The sequence below is a fragment of the Ips typographus genome, linkage group LG2 (assembly GCF_016097725.1).
Source record: "Ips typographus isolate SLU linkage group LG2, UJ_Ityp_2.0, whole genome shotgun sequence".
NCBI classification, from domain to species: Eukaryota; Metazoa; Arthropoda; class Insecta; order Coleoptera; family Curculionidae; genus Ips; species Ips typographus.
This window is the reverse complement of record NC_138423.1, coordinates 20,441,751-20,463,355: the sequence shown is the minus strand read 5'-3', so window position 1 is coordinate 20,463,355 and position 21,605 is coordinate 20,441,751. Positions and strand designations below refer to the sequence as shown.

The following is a 21,605-nucleotide window of genomic DNA, read 5'->3' as shown; positions in this document are numbered from 1 at the left end:
AACTTTGTTTTCCCTCCTCTAGAGAGCTTATTAGAGAAATGTACGTTAGAAAGTTGCGTATCAGCATTTAGAATGTTACACTTTAATCAAATTCATAGGGAAAGTTTAGTTTGCCAACTTCCATTTCCTGACTGGGTCCTAGAGACAAGATTATTTTGAATAATGTTTTGCACCTTGCTTTAGCAGTGGATTTTCCCTTGAAACTTTCCCCAAGTTCATTTATTTACTAGTTGTTAGACAAGAGGTAATGTTAAAGAAAATCTAGTTGTGTTATAGTCTGTTCACCAGCAAAACACGTATGTCGATGATTAAATGTGATATAGATTGAGTGTCAAAATGATTATACTTTTAGGTTATAACTTAAGGCAGGAGTTACAGTAAAATTATATAGTATATAACCAACCAATTAATGTTTACACACCAACAATTAAACAATTCCTAGAAGCAATAGCATTTTGGTTCCCATAAACATTTACTATGGAACTTTCAAAATGGTTCTAGAGGCTTCTGGCAATTTAAAACAGTTATGAAAAAGTTTAAGATATCTGTAGATACTTCTGGCATTTGCTAGGAGGTTTTCAATAGCATTTAGAGGTCTATACTTTCAAAATGGTCTTAGAGTCCTCTGGCAATTTAAAACAATGGGCCTATCCCACATATCATAAATTTTTGTTTTAATGACTGGAATCGAAAGAATAGGATCAAAAAACTAATTTTTCATATTCTTGAAGAAAAAATTATGGTCGTAAATGTTCCTACATTAGTTTGAATTTGTCCATTCAATTTAAAAGATCTGTTTTGGCGCGCATGTGACGTACGTAATTCTGAGCGATTTTATTGGCTGTTGCACGCCAACTGTTTCACTTCTTGTCGCTGATTGGTTGATAGTGTAGTACGTCACCGGCGGCGGGCGTTTAAAACATGAGATTAATGTAGTTTTTATCATCTTTTTTTTTTCTATTTAAACTTAATATTTTTGAAAACAAAAAAATACGGGTATAATATTTTTAATCCGTCTTTGTAGTTATGAAATAAAAAAATTGTGGGAGAGGCCCATTCTAGCAAAATTTACACTTGTAGAAAATTCTGCCACTTTTAGAAGATTCTCGATAAAATTTAGAGGTGGAACTGTCAAAATGGTTCTAGAGACCTCTGACAATTTAAAACAGTTATGGGAAAATTTAAGACACTTGTAGAGGATTCTGACACTTTTTAGAAAGTTCTCAGTAACATTTAGAGGTCTCTGGCACTTTCAAAATGGTTCTAGAGGCTTCTGGCAGTTTAATACATTTCCAGGAAGGTTTAAATACTTGTAGATCCGTTGACACTTCTAACAGGTTTTCTATACCACTAAGGGCCGGTACTTTCACCTCCGAGTAAATTTATTCTTAGGATAATTTCTATAAAAATGACGGAATTGACCAATAGCAGCGTCTGATTTCACGGTTTCCATAGATATTATCCTTAGAATAAAGTTATTCTGAACTGAAAGTACTGGGCCTTAGAAGTCTATGGAAGTTGTTTAAGCCACTTTTTACTTCTGGAAATAGTCTATGAAGTCTTGATATAAGGACTTGTTAACAAATTTTCAAAACTTTTTCAGAGACACCCTGTATAGTTAATAACCGTCAAGCTTAAAAATTGACCAGTAAGTCAAGTTTCGTAACATCATTTCAGTATTCGTCTCATCACTTTTTGAAATATCTGCTTTACAAAACTTTTCTCAATTCCCAATTAACTTGATTGATAAAAAACATTATTTACACCTAAAACTGGTATTTCTCCTAAACTTTCTTGAGTAAAAAATTGTAAATCGATTAAAGCATTAAACTCAAGAACGGTCGCACTCAAATTCATTGAAAAACGAAAAAAACTTTGAATCCCCTTCCCTTATTCCAGTGGGAAAAACTTTCTTATTTTTACACTTTGGCTTTTAAGCACACAAGTACAGTTTTTTCGCTCGATTTCTCCCTCGACTTTCTGGAGAAGCTTTCAGAAATCCACAGTAAATAATCCCCGTGATATTGTGGAGTAAATTTTGTTTTTTGAAAAAGTTTTGCAGGTCGTAATCTAGTAACAAGTTCGTACAAGTAAAATATTACTTGTGTGTGACACGAAAATCAATCTAAAACACTTTAACGGAATAAGGTTCAATGTGGAGAAAATCTGGCTAAAAACTGGATTTAGCTGGACGGTTAACAAAGTCCGCTATCGAATTGTGCGCCAAATTAATTTGACAAAGCCGAATTACCGCTCTACAAAACACTTTCAGGCACGTTTTGCTTCACAATGCTTTTTCATTTCGGCACTATTCAGTTCCTAAAATTGCACCTTTTCACTAGGTCTTGCAGTATTATTCAAAGCGGCACAATTAGAAATTATTCCCGTAGAGTTGATTCGACTACGTGACAATTGAAGACAAAAATCGTAAAACGAATAACTTTTCATTGTATGTTTTAAGAGACTTGCAAACATATTTTACCTTAAGGGCTTACTTTGGAAAATACACATTTACTTTTATTTTTTAAGCTTCTTACCTCTAGCCATGTTGTTGACTTGAACAATGGTGGTGGTGGGGGCATTGACGGTTGTGACACTGTTGGTCAACGAGGCTTTCTTGTAATTGGAACTTTTTTCATCTTTGTCTAGGCTGGCTGAACTGCCCTTGTGGATCTGGTCCAGCAGAGCGCTGGGGGAGCAGCCCATGCCAGCCCCCCTTTAATACGCCTTTGTCCTCTCACTATTCCCCAGTTATTGTTGATTCTGAAATCATCCAATAATTATAACTAAAAAATTTCATCATGTTTATAGAAAATTTGCTGAAATTTAACCCAAACTCTCTGTTACGACGCGAAAGTGATAGACAAAAAGTCACAGTGGCAACCCCGCGATCCCGACTGAGAAGAGAGAGACGGGACGTGTGTGTGTGTGTGCCGCAAGAACAGAAGCGATACGACTTTCGACAAAGGCAACAATCACGCGTTTACTATTTTTCACGTTCTTATTTCGTTAAATAAACCAAAGTTTGTAGTTAACAAAGATCATTTTTTTTGTACACATCCACGCATCATAGTGGTCCTTCGTCAGCCAGATTCCAAATTGAAGTTTGGAGAATCAAGCAAATTGCATCGAAACAGAAACAGAACCAAGAAAAGCAGCCATTTTGTACGTCGATCGCCAAACCACAATCAACAAGAAACAAAAGGTGAGCGCCTGTATCCTTTTAATCATTCCTACCGTACTTATTTTGATAATCGTTAGAAAAACGTTTACATCGTTCGCCACAGTTTACGTTATTTTTTATGGATTTACACGTTTCGACCTGAAAATAATAGCAAAGTGTACAGTAATTATCGCGAATTTACACGTCCATTCTCGTATTTTAATTACGTCACGAATCTCGATTAAGTTTAGGATTTATTCACGTTGCAAGAAAAGGGAAATTTGCAAATTTCACACCCAGGCAGTACTCGTATATACATTTGTTTCGAATATTCTCGTTTTGTTTAAAATATCTCGTCTCGAATCATCACGTGTTTTATTTTTGTGCTAAATAAGAATGCCAAAAGCAAAAAAGCAAACAATGCAGAGTTCTAATTCAACAGAGTCGGTCGACACAGACATTTTGGAATTAAGGCATGCTCGTAAAGTAATATGTCAAAGATTAAATCGATTTAATGATTATTTATCGAATGCTATTGATCGGTTTCAAACGGAAACTCGGCTTAAGAGCGTGGAAGAAGATTTTTCAGAATTCGATAAAATTCAAACCCGTTTAGAATTTTTGTCGAATGAGGAACAAATTAATAGACTTGACACGGAAACTGCTTTTTATGCGGCTATTTCATATGCAAAAAAATATATTGCAGATGCAGACAAAGTTTGCAACCTCTCGGTAAACAACTCTTCTTCCTCTCCTACCACGTCATTATCGTCACAGTCGGCGCAGGCGCACATTTCGCTGCCACAGGCGGGCGCTGTTGCCAAACTCCCAGACTTAGGGTTACCATCTTTTTACGGAAACTATGAAACATGGTTTAGTTTCAAAGACATTTTTGACTCTTTAGTGGACAATAGAACCGACTTAAGTGAAGTAAATAAGTTTTTGTACCTAAAGGTATGCTGTAAGGGAGACGCGCTAAAGTTAGTAGAGTCTTTAGATGTAACCGCCTCAAATTATTCTATTGCCATTGCGTTATTAAAAAAACGATACGAAAATAAACGAGCTATTATTAATTTTCATGTTAATAACATTCTTTTTAATTTACCAATTGTCCATAGGGATTCGCCCTTGCAATTAAGAAAATTAATAGACATGGTAAATCAGCATATCTGTGCGCTACAAAAATTATCTTTACCAGTTGAACAATGGGACACGTTGTTAATTCCACTAATTTTGCATAAGTTAGACAGTAGCAGTATTCGAGAATGGGAAAGCAAACAAACTAATGATTCACTACCAACACTAAGTGAATTTATTGAATTTTTGACAAAGAAGTGTTGTACCCTTGAAGCAATAAATCATGAATTTTCAAAATTAAACGTAAATCAAAGCAAATCACGAGATCAAGTACATACAAAACTTCCATTTAAAGGTACCAGAAACTATTCGAATAACAATTCTCACGCCAATTTAAATCAGCAATGTGCATATGGACTTACTGACAGGAGTGATAAGTCACAGTCTGTAAAATGTAATTACTGTAACGAGAATCATTTTATTTATCACTGTCCCAAGTTTTATAATTTAAACCCTTCAGAAAGGTTTAATGAAGTGAAAAAGCTTAAACTTTGCAGTAATTGCTTAAGAACAGGACATTCAAAGTATGATTGTAGATCTGGTGGATGTAGAACCTGTAATCAAAACATAATACATTACTACATATTGACAGAGGTTTTTCGCAAAATTCAAGCAGTCAGAATAATGTCAATAGGACACAGACAGATAATTCAGGGGAAATCACGGATGGAAACACACGACAACTTCGAGAATATGTAGCTTCTTCTGAAGCTGGGCAACATGCAATGCTTGCTACTAATCCTAACGATATAAACCAAGTTTATGACAGTTCGATTCTGACAAATACCAATCAAGTTTCAAATTGGAAAATAAACGAAATTTCAGGCGAGTTGTCGTATGTTGCGTCTCACACTAATCAAGTATTATTATCAACAGCTGTCATATTGATAGCGGATAATAAAGGACATTGGCACGAGTGTAAAGCATTACTGGACTCAGGTAGTCAATCAAATCTGATTACTAAATCACTTTGTAGCAAATTAAATTTGCAACTCGAAAACATTAACTTACCACTTTCAGGTATTAGTCAAAGTCTAACTCGAATAACGCACCGTGCAAAATCTTTCATAAAGTCTCGCTTTAATCAATTTCAAGCAAACTTGTCATTTCTTGTATTGCCAGTCATTACTGAAAAACTACCACTTACTAGATTTGATGCTTCAGCAATCATTTTTCCAAAAAATATTAGATTAGCAGATAGTACTTTCAATGAACCACAGGATGTTGATTTACTTTTAGGAGCAGGAATATTTTACGATTTGTTAATGACAGGAAGAATTAAACTCGGAGACAAAATGCTAGGATTACAAGAAACTCGTTTAGGTTGGATTTTGACCGGTACTTTAAACTTTTTGGATTTTCAAAAAACAGTCTGTAATTTTTCCGCACGAACAACCAATAAAACATTACAAGAAACTTTGAGTAAATTTTGGCAGCTAGAGGAGTTACCTAACGAAACGCATCTTTCAAAAGATCAACAATACTGCGAAGACTATTTTAAAGAAACGACAACACGGCATTCGAACGGTACTTTTATTGTAAAATATCCATTTAACCAAAATCAAAATTCTCAACTTGGCAATTCAAAAACGACGGCTCTAAAACGTTTCTATTATTTAGAGAGAAAGCTTGGTCAAAACGCGGAATTGAAGACGGCTTATTTAGATTTTATGCGAGAATATGAGTCATTAGGACATATGAAGTTAAAAGGCGAACTAGATTCGATAAACATTAATGATTGTAACTCATATTTTCTACCCCATTCAGCTGTTTTGAGGAACTCTTCTACTACAAAATGTCGTGTAGTATTTGACGCCAGTGCAAAAACTAGTTCAGGTATTTCCTTTAATGACTTGATATTAGTTGGCCCGACTGTACAACCAGACTTGTTCTCGATTTTATTAAGAATGCGCTTACGTAAATATGTATTAAGTGCTGACATCAAAATGATGTATCGTTGTATTCTAATCGATGAAACTGAACATCGTTTCCAACAAATATTGTGGAGATGGAATCCGGAAGAAAAAATTAAAGTTTATAATTTACAAACTGTCACATACGGTACTTCAAGCGCACCTTTTCAAGCCACACGCTGTTTACAAGAGCTAGCATTACAAAACAGAGCTAATTATCCAAGAACATCAAATTTAATTGATCAAGCATTTTACATGGATGACTTTTTAGCGAGTTTTGATAATGAAACTGAATGTACAGAAGTGTATCAAGAACTTTCAGAAATTTGGCTCAAGCAAACTTTAAACTACGAAAATGGTCATCGAACAATCAGTCGTTCTTAAACAACATTTTGCAGTTAAACGGAAATAAAAATGAAGACCATTTAGTTTTGTTTCGTGATAAAAAACAACTAAAACGTTGGGCATTTTGTGGGATCCTGTCGATGATACTTTGAATTATATAGTTGACGTAAAATTTAGCTTAAATAAATTTACCAAACGAACGATTCTCTCAGCTATCTCTAAAATTTTCGACCCGCTTGGTCTTATAGGCCCTGCCACGATTAAAGCAAAGCTATTAATACAAAGTCTTTGGAAGCTAGATCTGGATTGGGATGACAATATTCCACCAGACCTGGTTGACAATTGGCTTGAATTTTCATCTCAGATTCAACACTGAATAATGTAAAGGTACCAAGACACGTGACGTTACCGAACTCGACTATAGAGCTATACGGGTTTAGTGATAGCTCTGAGAAAGCATATGGCGCATGTATCTATATTAGTTCGACCACTCAAACCGGTGAGAAAACCATTACCCTTTTAACGGCTAAATCCAAAGTAGCTCCTGTGAAAAAACAGACACTTCCACGATTAGAACTTTTAGCAGCTCACTTATTGTCTAAACTCATGAACCAAATCAAAAATATTATTGACTTACCGATTTGTCGAACAACTTATTTCACCGATTCGACCATAGTACTAGCATGGCTAAAAATAGAACCTCAAAATTTAAAAACTTTTGTAGCTAATCGGGTTGCAAAAATAACCGAACTTAGCGACGTCACAAATTGGAGACATGTAAAGAGTAAGGAAAACCCGGCAGATATCATATCACGAGGGCTAAATCCCAAAGAGTTAGTGGATAACCACATGTGGTTTTACGGACCTGACTTTTTACAGATCGACCGTCTTGACGTTGAGCTCGAAGATAACATAACAATCATAACTGATAATCTTCCAGAGTTAAAGTCAAACGTACAATTTACGAACAATAGATGTGCAGCTGTAAATGTAAGTACTGAGTTACCAATCAATCCAAGTTTCAACGACTATCTGTTCAACAAATTTTCTAGTTTAACAAAACTAACTAGAGTAGTTGCTTACATTCTCAGGTTTAAAAATCGATCCTTGTTGAAGAAAACCTATGAATACAACACTCTTACTGTAGACGAACTTGACAAGTCTTTATTGGTTTTGATAAAATTAGTTCAACATAGCGTGTTTAAGCAAGAGTTAGTAGATCTCAAACGCAAAGGAATGACAAGCAATACCAGCAAAATATTAAATTTAAGTCCATTTCTTGATTCAGAATGTATAATTAGAGTAGGAGGTAGACTAACAAATTCAGAATTAAAATACGAACAAAAGCACCCTATTATACTGCCATATAAGCACAGATTAACCGATTTAATAATACGAGAAGCACATTTAAAAAATTTGCACGCTGGTATTCAAAATCTTTTATCTATCATACGTCTGAAGTTCTGGCCTATTAATGGAAAAAATGCCGTAAAACGTATAATCGGATCATGTCAAGTATGTATCGAGTCAACCCTAAACCGACAAATTTCTTAATGGGTTCTCTTCCTCGCTCAAGAGTAGTACCGAGTAGACCATTTTCCAAATGTGGGTGGATTATGCCGGACCTATTTATGTAAAGGACGGAACTCTAAGAACAACCAAGCTAATTAAAACGTATATCTGCATATTTGTTTGTTTTGCTACTCGAGCTATGCATCTCGAGCTGGTAAAAGATTTGTCAACTTCTAGTTTTCTGAATGCATTAAAGAGATTTTATTCACGACGAGGTAAACCTCACGACATCTACTCGGACAACGGCTCGAATTTTGTAGGCGCAAACAACTATTTTTTAGAGTTGTATGACCTAATCAACAAAAAAGATCACAATGAAAGCGTGACAAAATTCTTAGCTGACAGCCAAATTCGTTGGCACTTCATACCCGCGAAATCACCCCATCTAGGTGGGCTTGGGAAGCTGCTGTGCGGTCTTGTAAATTTCACCTTCGGCGCGTATTAGGCAATTCATCTCTAAGCTATGAGGAGATGTACACTCTGCTTGTGCAGGTTGAAGCGTGTCTAAACTCGCGTCCCTTGGTACCAATTTCTAACGATGTCAATGACTTTTTACCTTTGTCCCCCGCCCATTTCCTATAGGCGACTCACTGTTAAGTCCACCGGAAGAAGATTTAAAGGATATGCATATTTCACGGTTATCCAGATACCAAAAATTACAACAGTTGTTTCAACATTTCTGGAACCGTTGGTCCCGAGAGTACCTTGCATTTCTCCAGGTCAGGAACAAGTGGAACACCAAAAACGACCTCAGAAGTCAGCTGCCAGTTGGAAGTTTAGTAATTCTCGTTGAGGACAACCTTCCCCCTTTAAGATGGCCTCTAGCAAGAGTGACGGAGCTACATCCCGGTTACGATAATGTCATTCGAGTGGTCTCAGTAAGGCTGCCCAATGGAACCATTACCAGACGATCCTTAAAGAAGGTGTGCATTCTCCCTATGCAGGACGAGCTGGTTCAATGCGAAGAAAACGCTCAGTAAGGAACAATCGATTTCGACAGTTCAGTGCGTGTTTTTTTTTTGAAAAACTTTAATTTTTCAACGCGGGCGGCATGTTACGACGCGAAAGTGATAGACAAAAAGTCACAGTGGCAACCCCGCGATCCCGACTGAGAAGAGAGAGACGGGACGTGTGTGTGTGTGCCCGCAAGAACAGAAGCGATACGACTTTCGACAAAGGCAACAATCACGCGTTTACTATTTTTCACGTTCTTATTTCGTTAAATAAACCAAAGTTTGTAGTTAACAAAGATCATTTTTTTTGTACACATCCACGCATCACTCTCTTTACCATATTATTAATTAATAATTTGTTCAATCAATGATTAACTAGTTAAATACATTATTTGTTCCATTATAATTGCATAAAGTAATCAATTTTAGTAAAGCTTTTAATAATTAAATGTTTTTCTCATCTAACCGATATGTGATATTGAAATCTGACCTACCAATAACAACTGCGTATACAGAATTCATACACTGTAATCCATATATTCTGTTATATTAATAGTAATAATTAATATAGGTAATTGATATTGATATACCTGAATTTTGCCACTTTTATTACAGTTTCTGCTCATTGGTGTTTGCTTGATCATTCTTAGAATTCTTTGTCATTCTGCTAAAAGTTTTTCAACGTCTTGCTTTATAGTTTTGTTTGCTTTTTCTCAAGTTTTCATAATTTGTTTTTTTTACATCCACATTTTTTTTCAATTACATATATTTTTAAAGTAAATTTTAAGCCACGAAAAATAACGGTAATTTTATTCGGCCCCTGGGTAAGATAGAGAAAATGACTTACGTCAATTTTGATTACCTACTATAACACCACATTATACAGGATTTTCATTAAAGAACATACATGCTACGTCAGTCTTATGATTTTTTAAAAAACCTATTATTTTTGTCAGTTTTCAATCCTGTCTGAATTTCGACCTAATTTGACTTAACAAACAATAAATAATCACCCTGTATAGTGGCATACCACTAAAAAAGATGACCCCTTAAAAATACTTTCTACAGGGTGTTAATAAGTTCAATACCAATTTTAGTAACTAGAGTACTTTAAAAAGAATTGTGTAATTTAAAAAATATACTCATCACTCATCAGTATCCAATCACACTGATGATGCTATAAACTATATCATATTAGTTTCCTGAGTTGTTAAAATCTGGACTTGCCAGTTCTTTACGACGCCATTAGAGCTGTAAAGATAACTATCGACAAAGCTATCTCAGATTCTATTACTCAGTCATTTAATTTAACCAGTTTTTTTTTTAATAAACTAAAACTAACGTACACGAAATTTAATACACTTGATTGAACGATTGACGAATATTAAATCAACAGTGTGGCGGAAAATTAATTTCGTCAACGTTCAAACGGGGCTTCGTTAAATATGTGAATCCACCTGATTTACAGGATCGACAGGGGCGGAAGCCCCAAAATCGAGTTTTCCCGGGCCTCTTTCAGGATAATTTATGATCTAATCGTGTCTCAAACCGACTTTTGCGACAGTTTGATAAGCTGCCGGATATCGGATAGTGTATCAAGATGTAGCGGTTTTAAAGCTGGGCATAAAACGATAGGGAATGTTGTAGGATGTTTGATTAACCGTAAAATATTTGTATTGTACCAATGATATGATTGATGATAAAAAAAAAATTGCCCGGGGACACAATAATAGTAAAAGCAAATTTAGAATACTCTGTGAATATATCTCTTTTTTCTCTCTAATTTGGGTTTAAAAGACACAAAATTAAATTTCTGTCCCAAATAAGCTGAATTCTGTTCTGATAGTTTTAAATAATTTCCTTAATAAACTTTATCGTTCCTAGCTAATACTGCTTGTACCTGTGGAAGTACTTAAGAGTACCACATTATTCCTCACATTCTGGTGAAGGCAAATTGTACTATAGCTCACTTTCATCAAGAAATATTTAGTACTGTTTATACAGTGTTGCAAAAAAAGGAAAATACTTTAGTATAAACCAGCATAAAGTGTCAAAAGGGCTAGTTAGTCGGTTACATAATACCTTTTAAAGTGACCATTTTTCAAATATAACATCTTAATCTTTTTCTGATTTCAAATAAAAGCACGAATAAACAAATTACATTAATCTAACCTGCTATTTTAGGACCATTTTAGCGCTTTTTCTAGAACAACCTTTTTTCCAAATCTCTGCTTCTTTTCTCTGTCGTTTTATTTTATATGCGGTTTAATAACTAGTTTTTCTCTTTTTCTTCATTTCTTGCTAGTTGTGTATGTTCTGCTTTGATGTAGTCCGTCATTCTTTACTTTGGAATTCTTTGTGTCTCATTTATTTTTGCTTCTTGTTTGTAATTTTTTTTCTTTATTTTTTTGCAGCATTTGACTGCCTGCCAATTATTCTCTCCTTATTTAATTATAGAAATAACTTTTCTTTTTATCTTTGCTGTTCTTTACTCACTTGTACTCTTTCACCTTTTAGCGCTTTTAATGTAATTTTGCTTTTTGCCTTTTTTTCAGCTTTTTTTTCCATTTTTCACTTCCTTCTCTGCTTCTTGATGACTGTGTGTGTCTCATAGTTTTTTATATGTTCCTTGTTTTGTTCTCTCATTTTTCATTCACTGGTATTTTTTAGAACTGGTTTCTTTTTTGTCATTGCTTTTTTCTTATTTTTCTGATTATGTTTCTTATTTTCTTTTTTAAGCCATCATTCTATTTTAATGTAACCTCATCTTGATATGTTGTAATTTTAGTATTCTAGTAGTTAACATTAAATAACAATTTTGAGTGTGAAAAAAAAAATTAAGGAATTAGAAAACTTTACTGATACGTATAGGCAACTCAATATCTTAACGTAACGATAACTGGCACTTTTTCTTTTTCTCTGCTCTATAAATACGAACTGAACGTTTAATAAGCAATCGATATTTGACGCCACCCTTGCATTTTAAAATTCCTGTTATTAAATTACCGAGCGGGCCGCAAAGTCTCTTCCTCCCTCAGAGGGTGGAGCATTTTGGAGTTCCTATTAAATTCTGTAGCAGCAATATTTGAGGTAAAACACCGAATATTTCTTGACAAATTTAAGGTTGAGGTTAAGGGAAAAGTCTTGCTTAATAACTAAATTACTGGAATTCAAAATTTGATGCAAGATTTAGTTAATTTATTTTTGTGACCTTTTTTTTCTGGGGTAATAAATCTAATAAATTGAGATCTCTTCTCTAAAAATACGAACGTTTTGAATTATTTTGACATTTTATAGAACATAATGTAATTGTTTGACTTAAACCTTTTTCACCTGCAAAACGCCATTAAATTCAAAGGTAATATTGATGCAAGCCGAGGAACCAATGAAAACGGTGCATACTACTGCAATTTGCCCAAGTTTCCATTAGGATAATGGAAACGGCAATGCAATTAAAACAGTCCGCAACTTGCATCAAGTTACCTTCCGCATTCGAAAATATGAGAAATATTTGCTGGAATACTCGACGATTCATATCAATCTTTATAGACACAAATCAAACCAAACAGTTCATTTGTGTAATTAACAATATTATAAAATTTTGTAAAGTGACCAGAACGTAAAGAAATGAAATCACATGTTTTTTGTTTTGTATATGCTTTAGGTCAATACAATCTATCAGGGTTTTGCTGATTTTACATTGAAAAATTTAATCATAAAAAGTCTAATACATTAAGAAATTAGAAAGATTGACTTGTCTAAACAAACATAATTATCAACGTTAATGTGTTGTTTGATTAGCACATTTCCAGTTACAGTCGAGTCAGTTGAGATTAAAATATAAATAAAGATAAAGCGTAATGTGCAATTAAGATTTGACTTTGACATTGATGAAACTGAACAAATTTTAAGTAAAAAATTGTCAAAAACATTTGTCGAGTTTTTGCCACGTTTTTTTCCCCTAACCTCGATCTAAATTTAATTCCACATGAGTCTCGATCGTCAATATTTTTGTTTTGATACACCTACAATTTTATGATTAATTTATGTCGTAGGGACCGCCAAAAATCCGCACTTTGATTTACACTAAACAGATGTATTCGGGTTTATTTGTACGCGCAATAAAGAACCGGTGTAATTTCGCGTTTTTCTTTAAAATTTCGAAATTATTTTTGTTTTATTGCAACTAATTTGAAATAAATGAGCTGCGGAGGATGTTAACGCGAGTAAGTTCCAGTAATAATCGTGCAACGTCAATAATATGTACTGTAAAATTTCGGTTGTGAGAAAAAAAACACGGAATACACGGACACGTACGAAATAATGATTAAAAATATAAATTATTATTATCTTAATGATTATTATGCTGTTGTTTTTTAATTAATTGCCTAGACGCATTTGCAATCGTTGATGATCTGGACTCGACACCGATAGCCTGCAAAACAACCCAGAATTTTGTATTCTAATTTCAACTGTACAGAGTGATCCACCAAATTTTTTAATTCAATGTTATAACATCTGAAAAACTCTCAAATTTAATCTCCTAATATTTCAATCCAAAACTGCAGTTTACTTCAGTAGTAAACCTAGTCAAGTTTACTTCATATTTCACTGCAAACATGCAATTTTACTGCAGTTATAAATACAACAGTATAAACCTACTTAACCAAACGACTAGACAAAATTTATGTTTAGCTATAATAACTGACCATGTTCACGTCAGAATACTAAAGCAAGTTTACCGCTGTTTTTATTCAAACTATACAGGGAGGTCCTCCTGATCGATTATGAAAAAAGTACGGGTAAATTTGTGTAGCCACCAAGTCGGTAAAGATTCATCTAAATTATTATTTTAAATGAAACATCCTGTATGTTGGTTCTTTTTTGGATGCTACCCCAAATTCTAGACATATTTCATGTATAATACCATATACCGATCTGTATCCGTTTCTGAGATATTTTGAGTGGAATTTGACATTTGCAATACCTAAAACAATTGTAATTTTGGCTTATCTGGTTTTAGTGTTTTGTCGTGTTAAACAAGATTGGTTCTAAGAGTAGGTGCAGGAAAACGTCAAAAACAATGATACAGGGTGATCAAAAAACGAATTTTTGAAAAGTGCCATAAGTCAAGTTTTTTTAAATGAAACACCCTATATGTATATAAAATTGTTCTACCGCATGGATAAATCCCAATGTACTTTTGTATTGTTCTATGGAGGGAAATTTGACAGTTCTGCTGTTAAGTGATGACGTAAGTAACTGTTCCTTAACGTAAAAAATGACAACTTACACATGCAAATTCTTCCAAGAAACACTTCTATTTGGCATTTTACATTTTCAGGTCCCTGGTGAGTGAGTTTTGACACTCATGACAGCTGTCACGTGACGCCAGCAAAGTATTGAAGGTGTTTCTTAACGTCTCAACTGTCAAATTTTGCTCCATTGAGTTTTAAACACAACTTTCAGTTTAATTCCTCAAATTCGCAACTAGTATTTCTAATTTTATAGTTTCAGATCACCGGTGTACGGGTTTTTGACAGTTATGACATTTGTCACGTGACGTAAGAAAAGTATAAAACCAGGAATGTAAAATTTTCGGAAAATTAAATTTATGGACATTTTAAGTTTGACAATAACAATGACAAGACTGACAGTTGTTTTCCCTATAAAGGAAAATTTTCATTAAGACATAAAAAAAAAATTAATGTAAATTTCCAAGATTGAAAATTTTTTGACCCGAAAATTACCGCTTTTACATCTCTGATAAAACCACGTTAGTACTCTCAAATTTGGATCCATAAAGCTGTAAAGACTACTTACAGTGTGGTTGATTCAAGAAACCCATCTACTTGGCATTTTATAGTTTCATTGTCTGAATTGTTGCTTTTGATGTGCATTTATTAGCCTTTTCTTTATCACTCGTTTGAACTCTCCTAAAATTCCTTAAATTACTTGGCCATTGATTTTGGCATTTCTTCCAAAAATAAGTTTTTAAGCATTTTCCATCTCTAGATTTACTAATGCATGGTTTTAGTTAAACCCAACTAACACCCTTTAATTTTTTTAGAGGGAATGAAGCTAATTTAAAACCCTTCATTATGTTTACAGTTACTAAAATCTGCACTTTAGAGAAAGAGATTTATGACAAAACGCTTTTTCTCTCGCCTGGCCTAAAAGGCATTAATTACACTTTTAGAGCACTTATCGTAAAATAATGTAAATGTAAACGGATAAAACTCTCTAAGTAGCTTTTACACCAAAATAAAGAGAAATGGACGTGGGTTTTTCTTAGAATGTTTTGAGGTTATACCATTTCTCCACACAAGTTATCTTATGCTGGTTCTCTGGGGTTCAATAGACTTATGTATCAAATTAAAGTATAAATCATTTTCGAGATTCACTGTATCTATCTGGCAAATACCTACTCTACAACCAAGTGAAAAATAGGCAAATCAGCTGGACAATTATTATGACAATACAACTGCAGTCCCATACGAAAAACTATCTATTTTCGCACTTGTCAGGTAAATCATCAATCTAAATTTACAGAAAACAAAAGGAGAATAACATCACCGCAATTTCTAGGTCAGTTATTAAAACATATTTGTTATGTTAGAGTTTGTCAGTTCGGTCTGGACAATTTACAGTTTAGTTAGTGGTTATTTTTCTACACGTTCCAAAAACGCAGGACTTATTTATGTCCTGTCACGTTTAGCGTGGACTAACCCACATTATTGCCGCTATTAAACCGATTTTCTTTACATCAAAAATTATTGCCTATATTCCAGTCAAACTAGGCTGTTTAATACTAAATGAGTCACACTACTGTCGAGCTATAATTACTTGTAGTATCCAAAATCTCATTAACCGGTAGTTAAAGTACAAGTTAATATAAAGTTAGAAACAGTTTGAGTACATGGAAAGTTTTCTAATTAGGTTCAGCGTTGCAGTATCTATATTAGTTGAGTTGCATTATTTATATATTTTTTCAGATGTAGTTAGTAGATTAGATCATTAAAAATTAAAACAGAGTGGTGCCTTAAACGTTCAGGAAATGATTGTTTGGGCCCGTTTAAGGAAAACATTCGATATGGTGAATTTCATTATAATTAGAATCACATATAGATTATTGTATAATGTGTGACTAGATTTATTCAGATCATATTACATTCATGAAAAAAATACAGTTAATTATACCTAATTATACGTTCTCTGACTGTGACTTGACTGACTTGAGACAATTTTTGATTTACTTTGAATTTGAATTTGAATCAACAAAGCTCCGTGAAGTCTCATCAATATTCCTAATATATGGCAACACTGTTTCTGATCTATTTTTAAGAGTGCAACAAAGACAATAAACAAACAGACAAGAACCGATATGGTTTTACTTACATAGACATGTTTTTCACTGTTTTTCTTTCCAAAAGTGTAATTATAGTTATTTTAAAATTTAAAAATGGAACAAGGTTCTGAAAAAGCAAGTTTAAACAATCTGCAATGGATTACAATAATGCATTAATTATTAACCAAAAATTAGGATCACCTGAGCCTAATATCTTCTTTCGCCAACAATTTTTTTGGTCACGTGACAGTTTTTAGGTTAGGTTAGGTGACAACGTAAAGGTTTTTCCACATTTTTGAAACTTGATTTGACCTTAGGCCGAAAGCTTAAAATTGATTTTGTGTGACTGTTTTTTTTCAAATTCTAACAAACAATAATATTTGTGGTACGATTGTTTGCAAATACGGATTATATTTTGACGTTTAAACGAATCTTCTAACTGTCATAGTAACCCAGTTAGTACGTGTCAAATAAGGACACCTATCATTTAAAAGAAACAGCTGAAAAATTAAATATATAGTATTTTAAATTTAGACAGTGGTAAAATTGTAAGAACTACGTCACGTGACTTTGATAATTCAATTTTTGACCTTGCAACACTGTAAAGACTAGTTGACATTGTCAAAAACGCAGTTTAAACTTTGGAAAATTGATAAATAAAATTTAGAGAGTTGTAAAAACTTAAATTGCAAAATACACATCACGTGACTTGGATAATTCAATTTTTGAGCTTGCAACACTGTAAAGACCTGTTGACATTGTCAAAAACAGTCACGTGACCTCCAAAACGCAGTTTAAACTTTGGAAAATTGACAAATATAATTTGGAGAGTTGTAAAAAACTTAAATTGCAAAATACACGTCACGTGACTCGGATAATTCAATTTTTGAGCTTGCAACACTGTAAAGACCTGTTGACATTGTCAAAAACAGTCACGTGACCTCCAAAACGCAGTTTAAACTTTGGAAAATTGACAAATATAATTTGGAGAGTTGTAAAAACTTAAATTGCAAAATACACGTCACGTGACTCGGATAATTCAATTTTTGAGCTTGCAACACTGTAAAGACCTGTTGACATTGTCAAAAATAGTCACGTGACCTCCAAAACGCTGTTTAAACTTTGGAAAATTGATAAATAAAATTTAGACAGTTGTAAAAACTTAAATTGCACAATACACGTCACGTGACTCGGATAATTCAATTTTTGAGCTTGCAACACTGTAAGACCTGTTGACATTGTCAAAAACAGTCACGTGACCTCCAAAACGCTGTTTAAACTTTGGAAAATTGATAAATAAAATTTAGACAGTTGTAAAAACTTAAATTGCAAAATACACGTCACGTGACTTGGATAATTCAATTTTTGAGCTTGCAACATTGTGAAGACCTGTTGACATTGTCAAAAACAGTCACGTGACCTCCAAAACGCAGTTTAAACTTTGGAAAATTGATAAATAAAATTTAGACAGTTGTAAAAAATTAAATTGCAAAATACACGTCACGTGACTTGGATAATTCAATTTTTGAGCTTGCAACACTGTAAAGACCTGTTGACATTGTCCAAAACAGTCACGTGACCTCCAAAACGCAGTTTAAACTTTAGAAAATTGATAAATATAATTTGGAGAGTTGTAAAAACTTAAATTGCAAAGTACACGTCACGTGACGTTGATAATGCAATTCTGAGCTTGCACCACTGTAAAGGCCAGTTGATATCTGATCACGTGACCATTAAAATGTGGTTTAAACTTTACAAACTTGGTAAATTTCAATGAAAATATCGCAAAACATTTTGAAATATATAGTCAATGCCTCAAAATTCTATGAAATGCCTTATAAATACCTTAAAAAAATACCTCAAAATGCCTAATATAACCTTGTAATACCTGAAAATGCTTCGTAATACTAGCAAAGTGCCTCATAATACCCCTCGACCAGACCACATGATACATCTCCGTAATTAGAAAAAAAATTATCTATTCAAAAAGGTAAATATCGAATATGGCGCCCCATAGGAGAAATGACAGTTGATGATGATAACCAAAAACCGAAACAACGAAACTCAAATATGATATTGCCACGCTGTAGAGGAAGAAAAGTACCAATGGTAAGGTTTTGTTTGTTTTTGCTTATCTCATCAAATAAATCAACAAAAAATAAAAACTATTTTTCAAAATTATCCGTAAGTAATCCGAATTTTTTGGAATTTTAACATATTATTGAATTCTAAATAGCGCAATTTTGCCATAAAACTTTGTATCTCTTACCGTTTTCGAGATCCCCATACAAACACACAAATGTGTGACACCCTGTAAAGTGTTTTCAAGATACTGACGCTTTAAAAATGATATTCCCACAATGCTATCTGTCATAGTCTTTAATCAGATGATGATAGAGAAAAATGGTTCGCATTTTCCTATCTTAACTTTTTGAGATCTATTCCGGTATCATTTTGAATTTTGACAGCTGTCAAAAATTTATAAGAATAAAATATTTGACACCTGTCACACTTACAGTATCCTGGTAGGGATCCTGATCTGAAGAGAAAATTAAATTTTGCAATTTTTGACACCCGTGGTGTATATTATCCAATTTAACGTCACACTACTTTTGTAGCAATTTTCAAAATTCTACCTAACTCAAAGCAATAAATGCCTCCCAAACAAGAATAGGAGGATAAAATAAACTCGAAAATAAATAAGATGTTCCAAAAATTCGATATTTCACAGAGTCCTGTTTTACCCACTTAAATATGGCATGTAACTTTGTTACCTTCATGTGTTTTTTTTTTTTAATTCTGACAATTTCAACCATTTTTATGCAAACGTAAATGTTCAACATTAGACACTAATACAATTTTGTCATTATTTAAATATGAATTTCTTGACATAAACTTAGCAAAAGAAATCATTTGCACATCTTTTTAACCAATTTGTTCTATTAAATCGCTTGCGGTATTATTCATACTTAAACAATACGACCAACATTCCGTTACATCGCCTCACTGTAATCCTTCAATAACAATATGTTGATTTGTGATCCACTAAAATACATAACTGTGCATAACGTATGTTTTATTAGCATTCAGAAAATAATTTTGTCCGTATTTTCTCAACGTTCCCGCTCCCATCCAAACAATAACTCGTCAGGTATTAAGTTATCACTTAATTACCTATTTCTTAAATTGTTTTTCATTTCGCTAATGCCGAATATAGTGTAGATATTGTTTGTTGATGTATTACAAAAAGCAATTAGCGTTTACGGTTAAATACTACAATTTTACAAAACAAAAAGTTTAATTTGCACGTTGAAAAAGGTTTAAAAAAAATTGTTTGAATGTGTACTTTAAGACTTAGCGCCTTTTTTGATTTATTCTACCGGAAACCCGATTTTACCCACCTCGCGCTACTGAAAATATCCCAAATTAGCACGAAAACACATCTTTAAAAAGTCTTAACAGTGATTTATTTCGCAGTCAATATATCATGTTGTTATTCGAGTTAATTTAAATAATCAGCGCATGTGACACTATTTACGCGATGCTACACCGAAACCAGGAGCGTCCCGAATGCTTCCGCTAGCATTTGAAACGACCACTGATTTCGGGATCGGAATTTGCGTTTGGCGCTCATCTACTTTTCGAAACGAGTTGCGCCGACGATTTTGTGTCGATTTGACTAACCACTAAAAGATGGCGCTTTGTGCATGTCTGTCATTCACGTCAACAATGTCAAAACTGTGTCTGAGTTTCTTACTGACTTTTTCTTTTCTGCGATTTTATAGATTGTTTAGATGTAATGGTAGAAATTAGCACTTGTGCCTTTAGTTACTTTCTGTTTCTGGTATTTTGTTGATTAATTAATTTTATTACCTTTTAATAAAAAAAAATAAAAAGTTTTTTCAGTGATAACTTGTTTTGACTAGACTTTCAACTTTTTATCTTGATTGTATGTCGTCAAGACGTAAGTTACCAACAGCAAATGTAAAATTCAAAGTTTTCACAAACTTTATAAATGATTTTTTATATATTAAATTATTTTTAGCAAAATACTCTATACTAATAAGATAAGCTTGAGTTGACTTGAAGTACTAATTTTAAATAATCAAAACTACAACTTTTGTGGTTTGGTATGTCTTATTTATCAAAAGTGAACCATATTTTACCCTGTATAGCAATTTTACCATTATTATTATTCAATGTTGGTCACATGGTGAGTGTATTTACATTCTACTTCAATTAATCGGTTATCGGCATTTGCAGGATTCTTAGTTTAGATAGTTAACGTGTGAAAGTGGTTTGCCTCAATCGTCGTTAGATGGCGCAATATGTACGAAAACAGTGAAAACTGTAAATCTCAGAAGACCAATGTTGATCTTCTACTTCTATGTTGTGTTTCTTCTACCGTTTTTAATTACGATATTGCCGTTATGTTGGTTATGAAACTTTTCATATACTTTTTCAGTTTATTGAATAGGAAATTTAATAAGGATTCTAAAAATGCGCTTAAAACAGTCATTTTCTTACTCCAAATTATTCTCTAAAACCAATTGATGTCTGTCACTATTGTCAGAATTGTCAAAGTTTTACTGGAATTTGCAAGAATTACATTTTAACACAGTTTTCGAATCAAGACAATTTTCTGAGATTTAACACTTATTTTGAAAATTGTCATTATAGTCTAGCTAAATAGCCTTCTAAAATCACGTGACAACTGTCAATAACGTCAAAACTGTCAAGCCATGCTCTAAAGTTGCAAAAATCAGGGTTTAGGAACGTTTTCTTGCAATATTTGATATAAAACGTATTTCTGAGATTGATGACAGTTATTTTGCCATTATGTCACGTGACCGTCTAGCTAAATAGTGTTCTACAATCAAGTGACAATTGTCACTAACGTCAAAACTGTCAAACCATGCTTAAAAGTTGCAAAAATCAGGGTTTAGAAACATCTTCTTGCAGTATTTGATATAAAACTTGTTTCTGAGATTTATGACAGTTATTTTGACAATTGTCACTTCATAGTCTAGCTAAATAGTCTTCTGAAATCACGTGACAACTGACACTAACGTCAAAACTGTCAAACCGTGCTCAAAAGTTGGAAAAAATCAGGGCTTAGAAAAGTTTCCTTGCAATATTCGATATAAAGAGTGTTTTTTGAGATTTATGACAGT

The 21,605-nt window shown here is 33.4% G+C and overlaps 1 protein-coding gene across 2 annotated transcripts in view; it reads right to left on the bottom strand.

The window, feature by feature from the left end:
• Positions 1 to 20,018, bottom strand: part of Pde8 (phosphodiesterase 8) — a 66,378-nt gene extending 46,360 nt beyond the window's left edge. For both annotated transcript variants that reach the window (XM_081974164.1, XM_081974165.1), the window contains exons 1-2: positions 19,833 to 20,018; positions 2,538 to 2,763 (exon numbers count right to left, since the gene is read on the bottom strand). In XM_081974164.1, the coding sequence (XP_081830290.1) occupies positions 2,538 to 2,706 (169 nt within the window). In that variant the 5' untranslated portion in view covers positions 2,707 to 2,763; positions 19,833 to 20,018. The remainder of the gene's footprint in view (positions 1 to 2,537; positions 2,764 to 19,832) is intronic.
• Between the last annotated feature and the right edge of the window lie 1,587 nt (positions 20,019 to 21,605).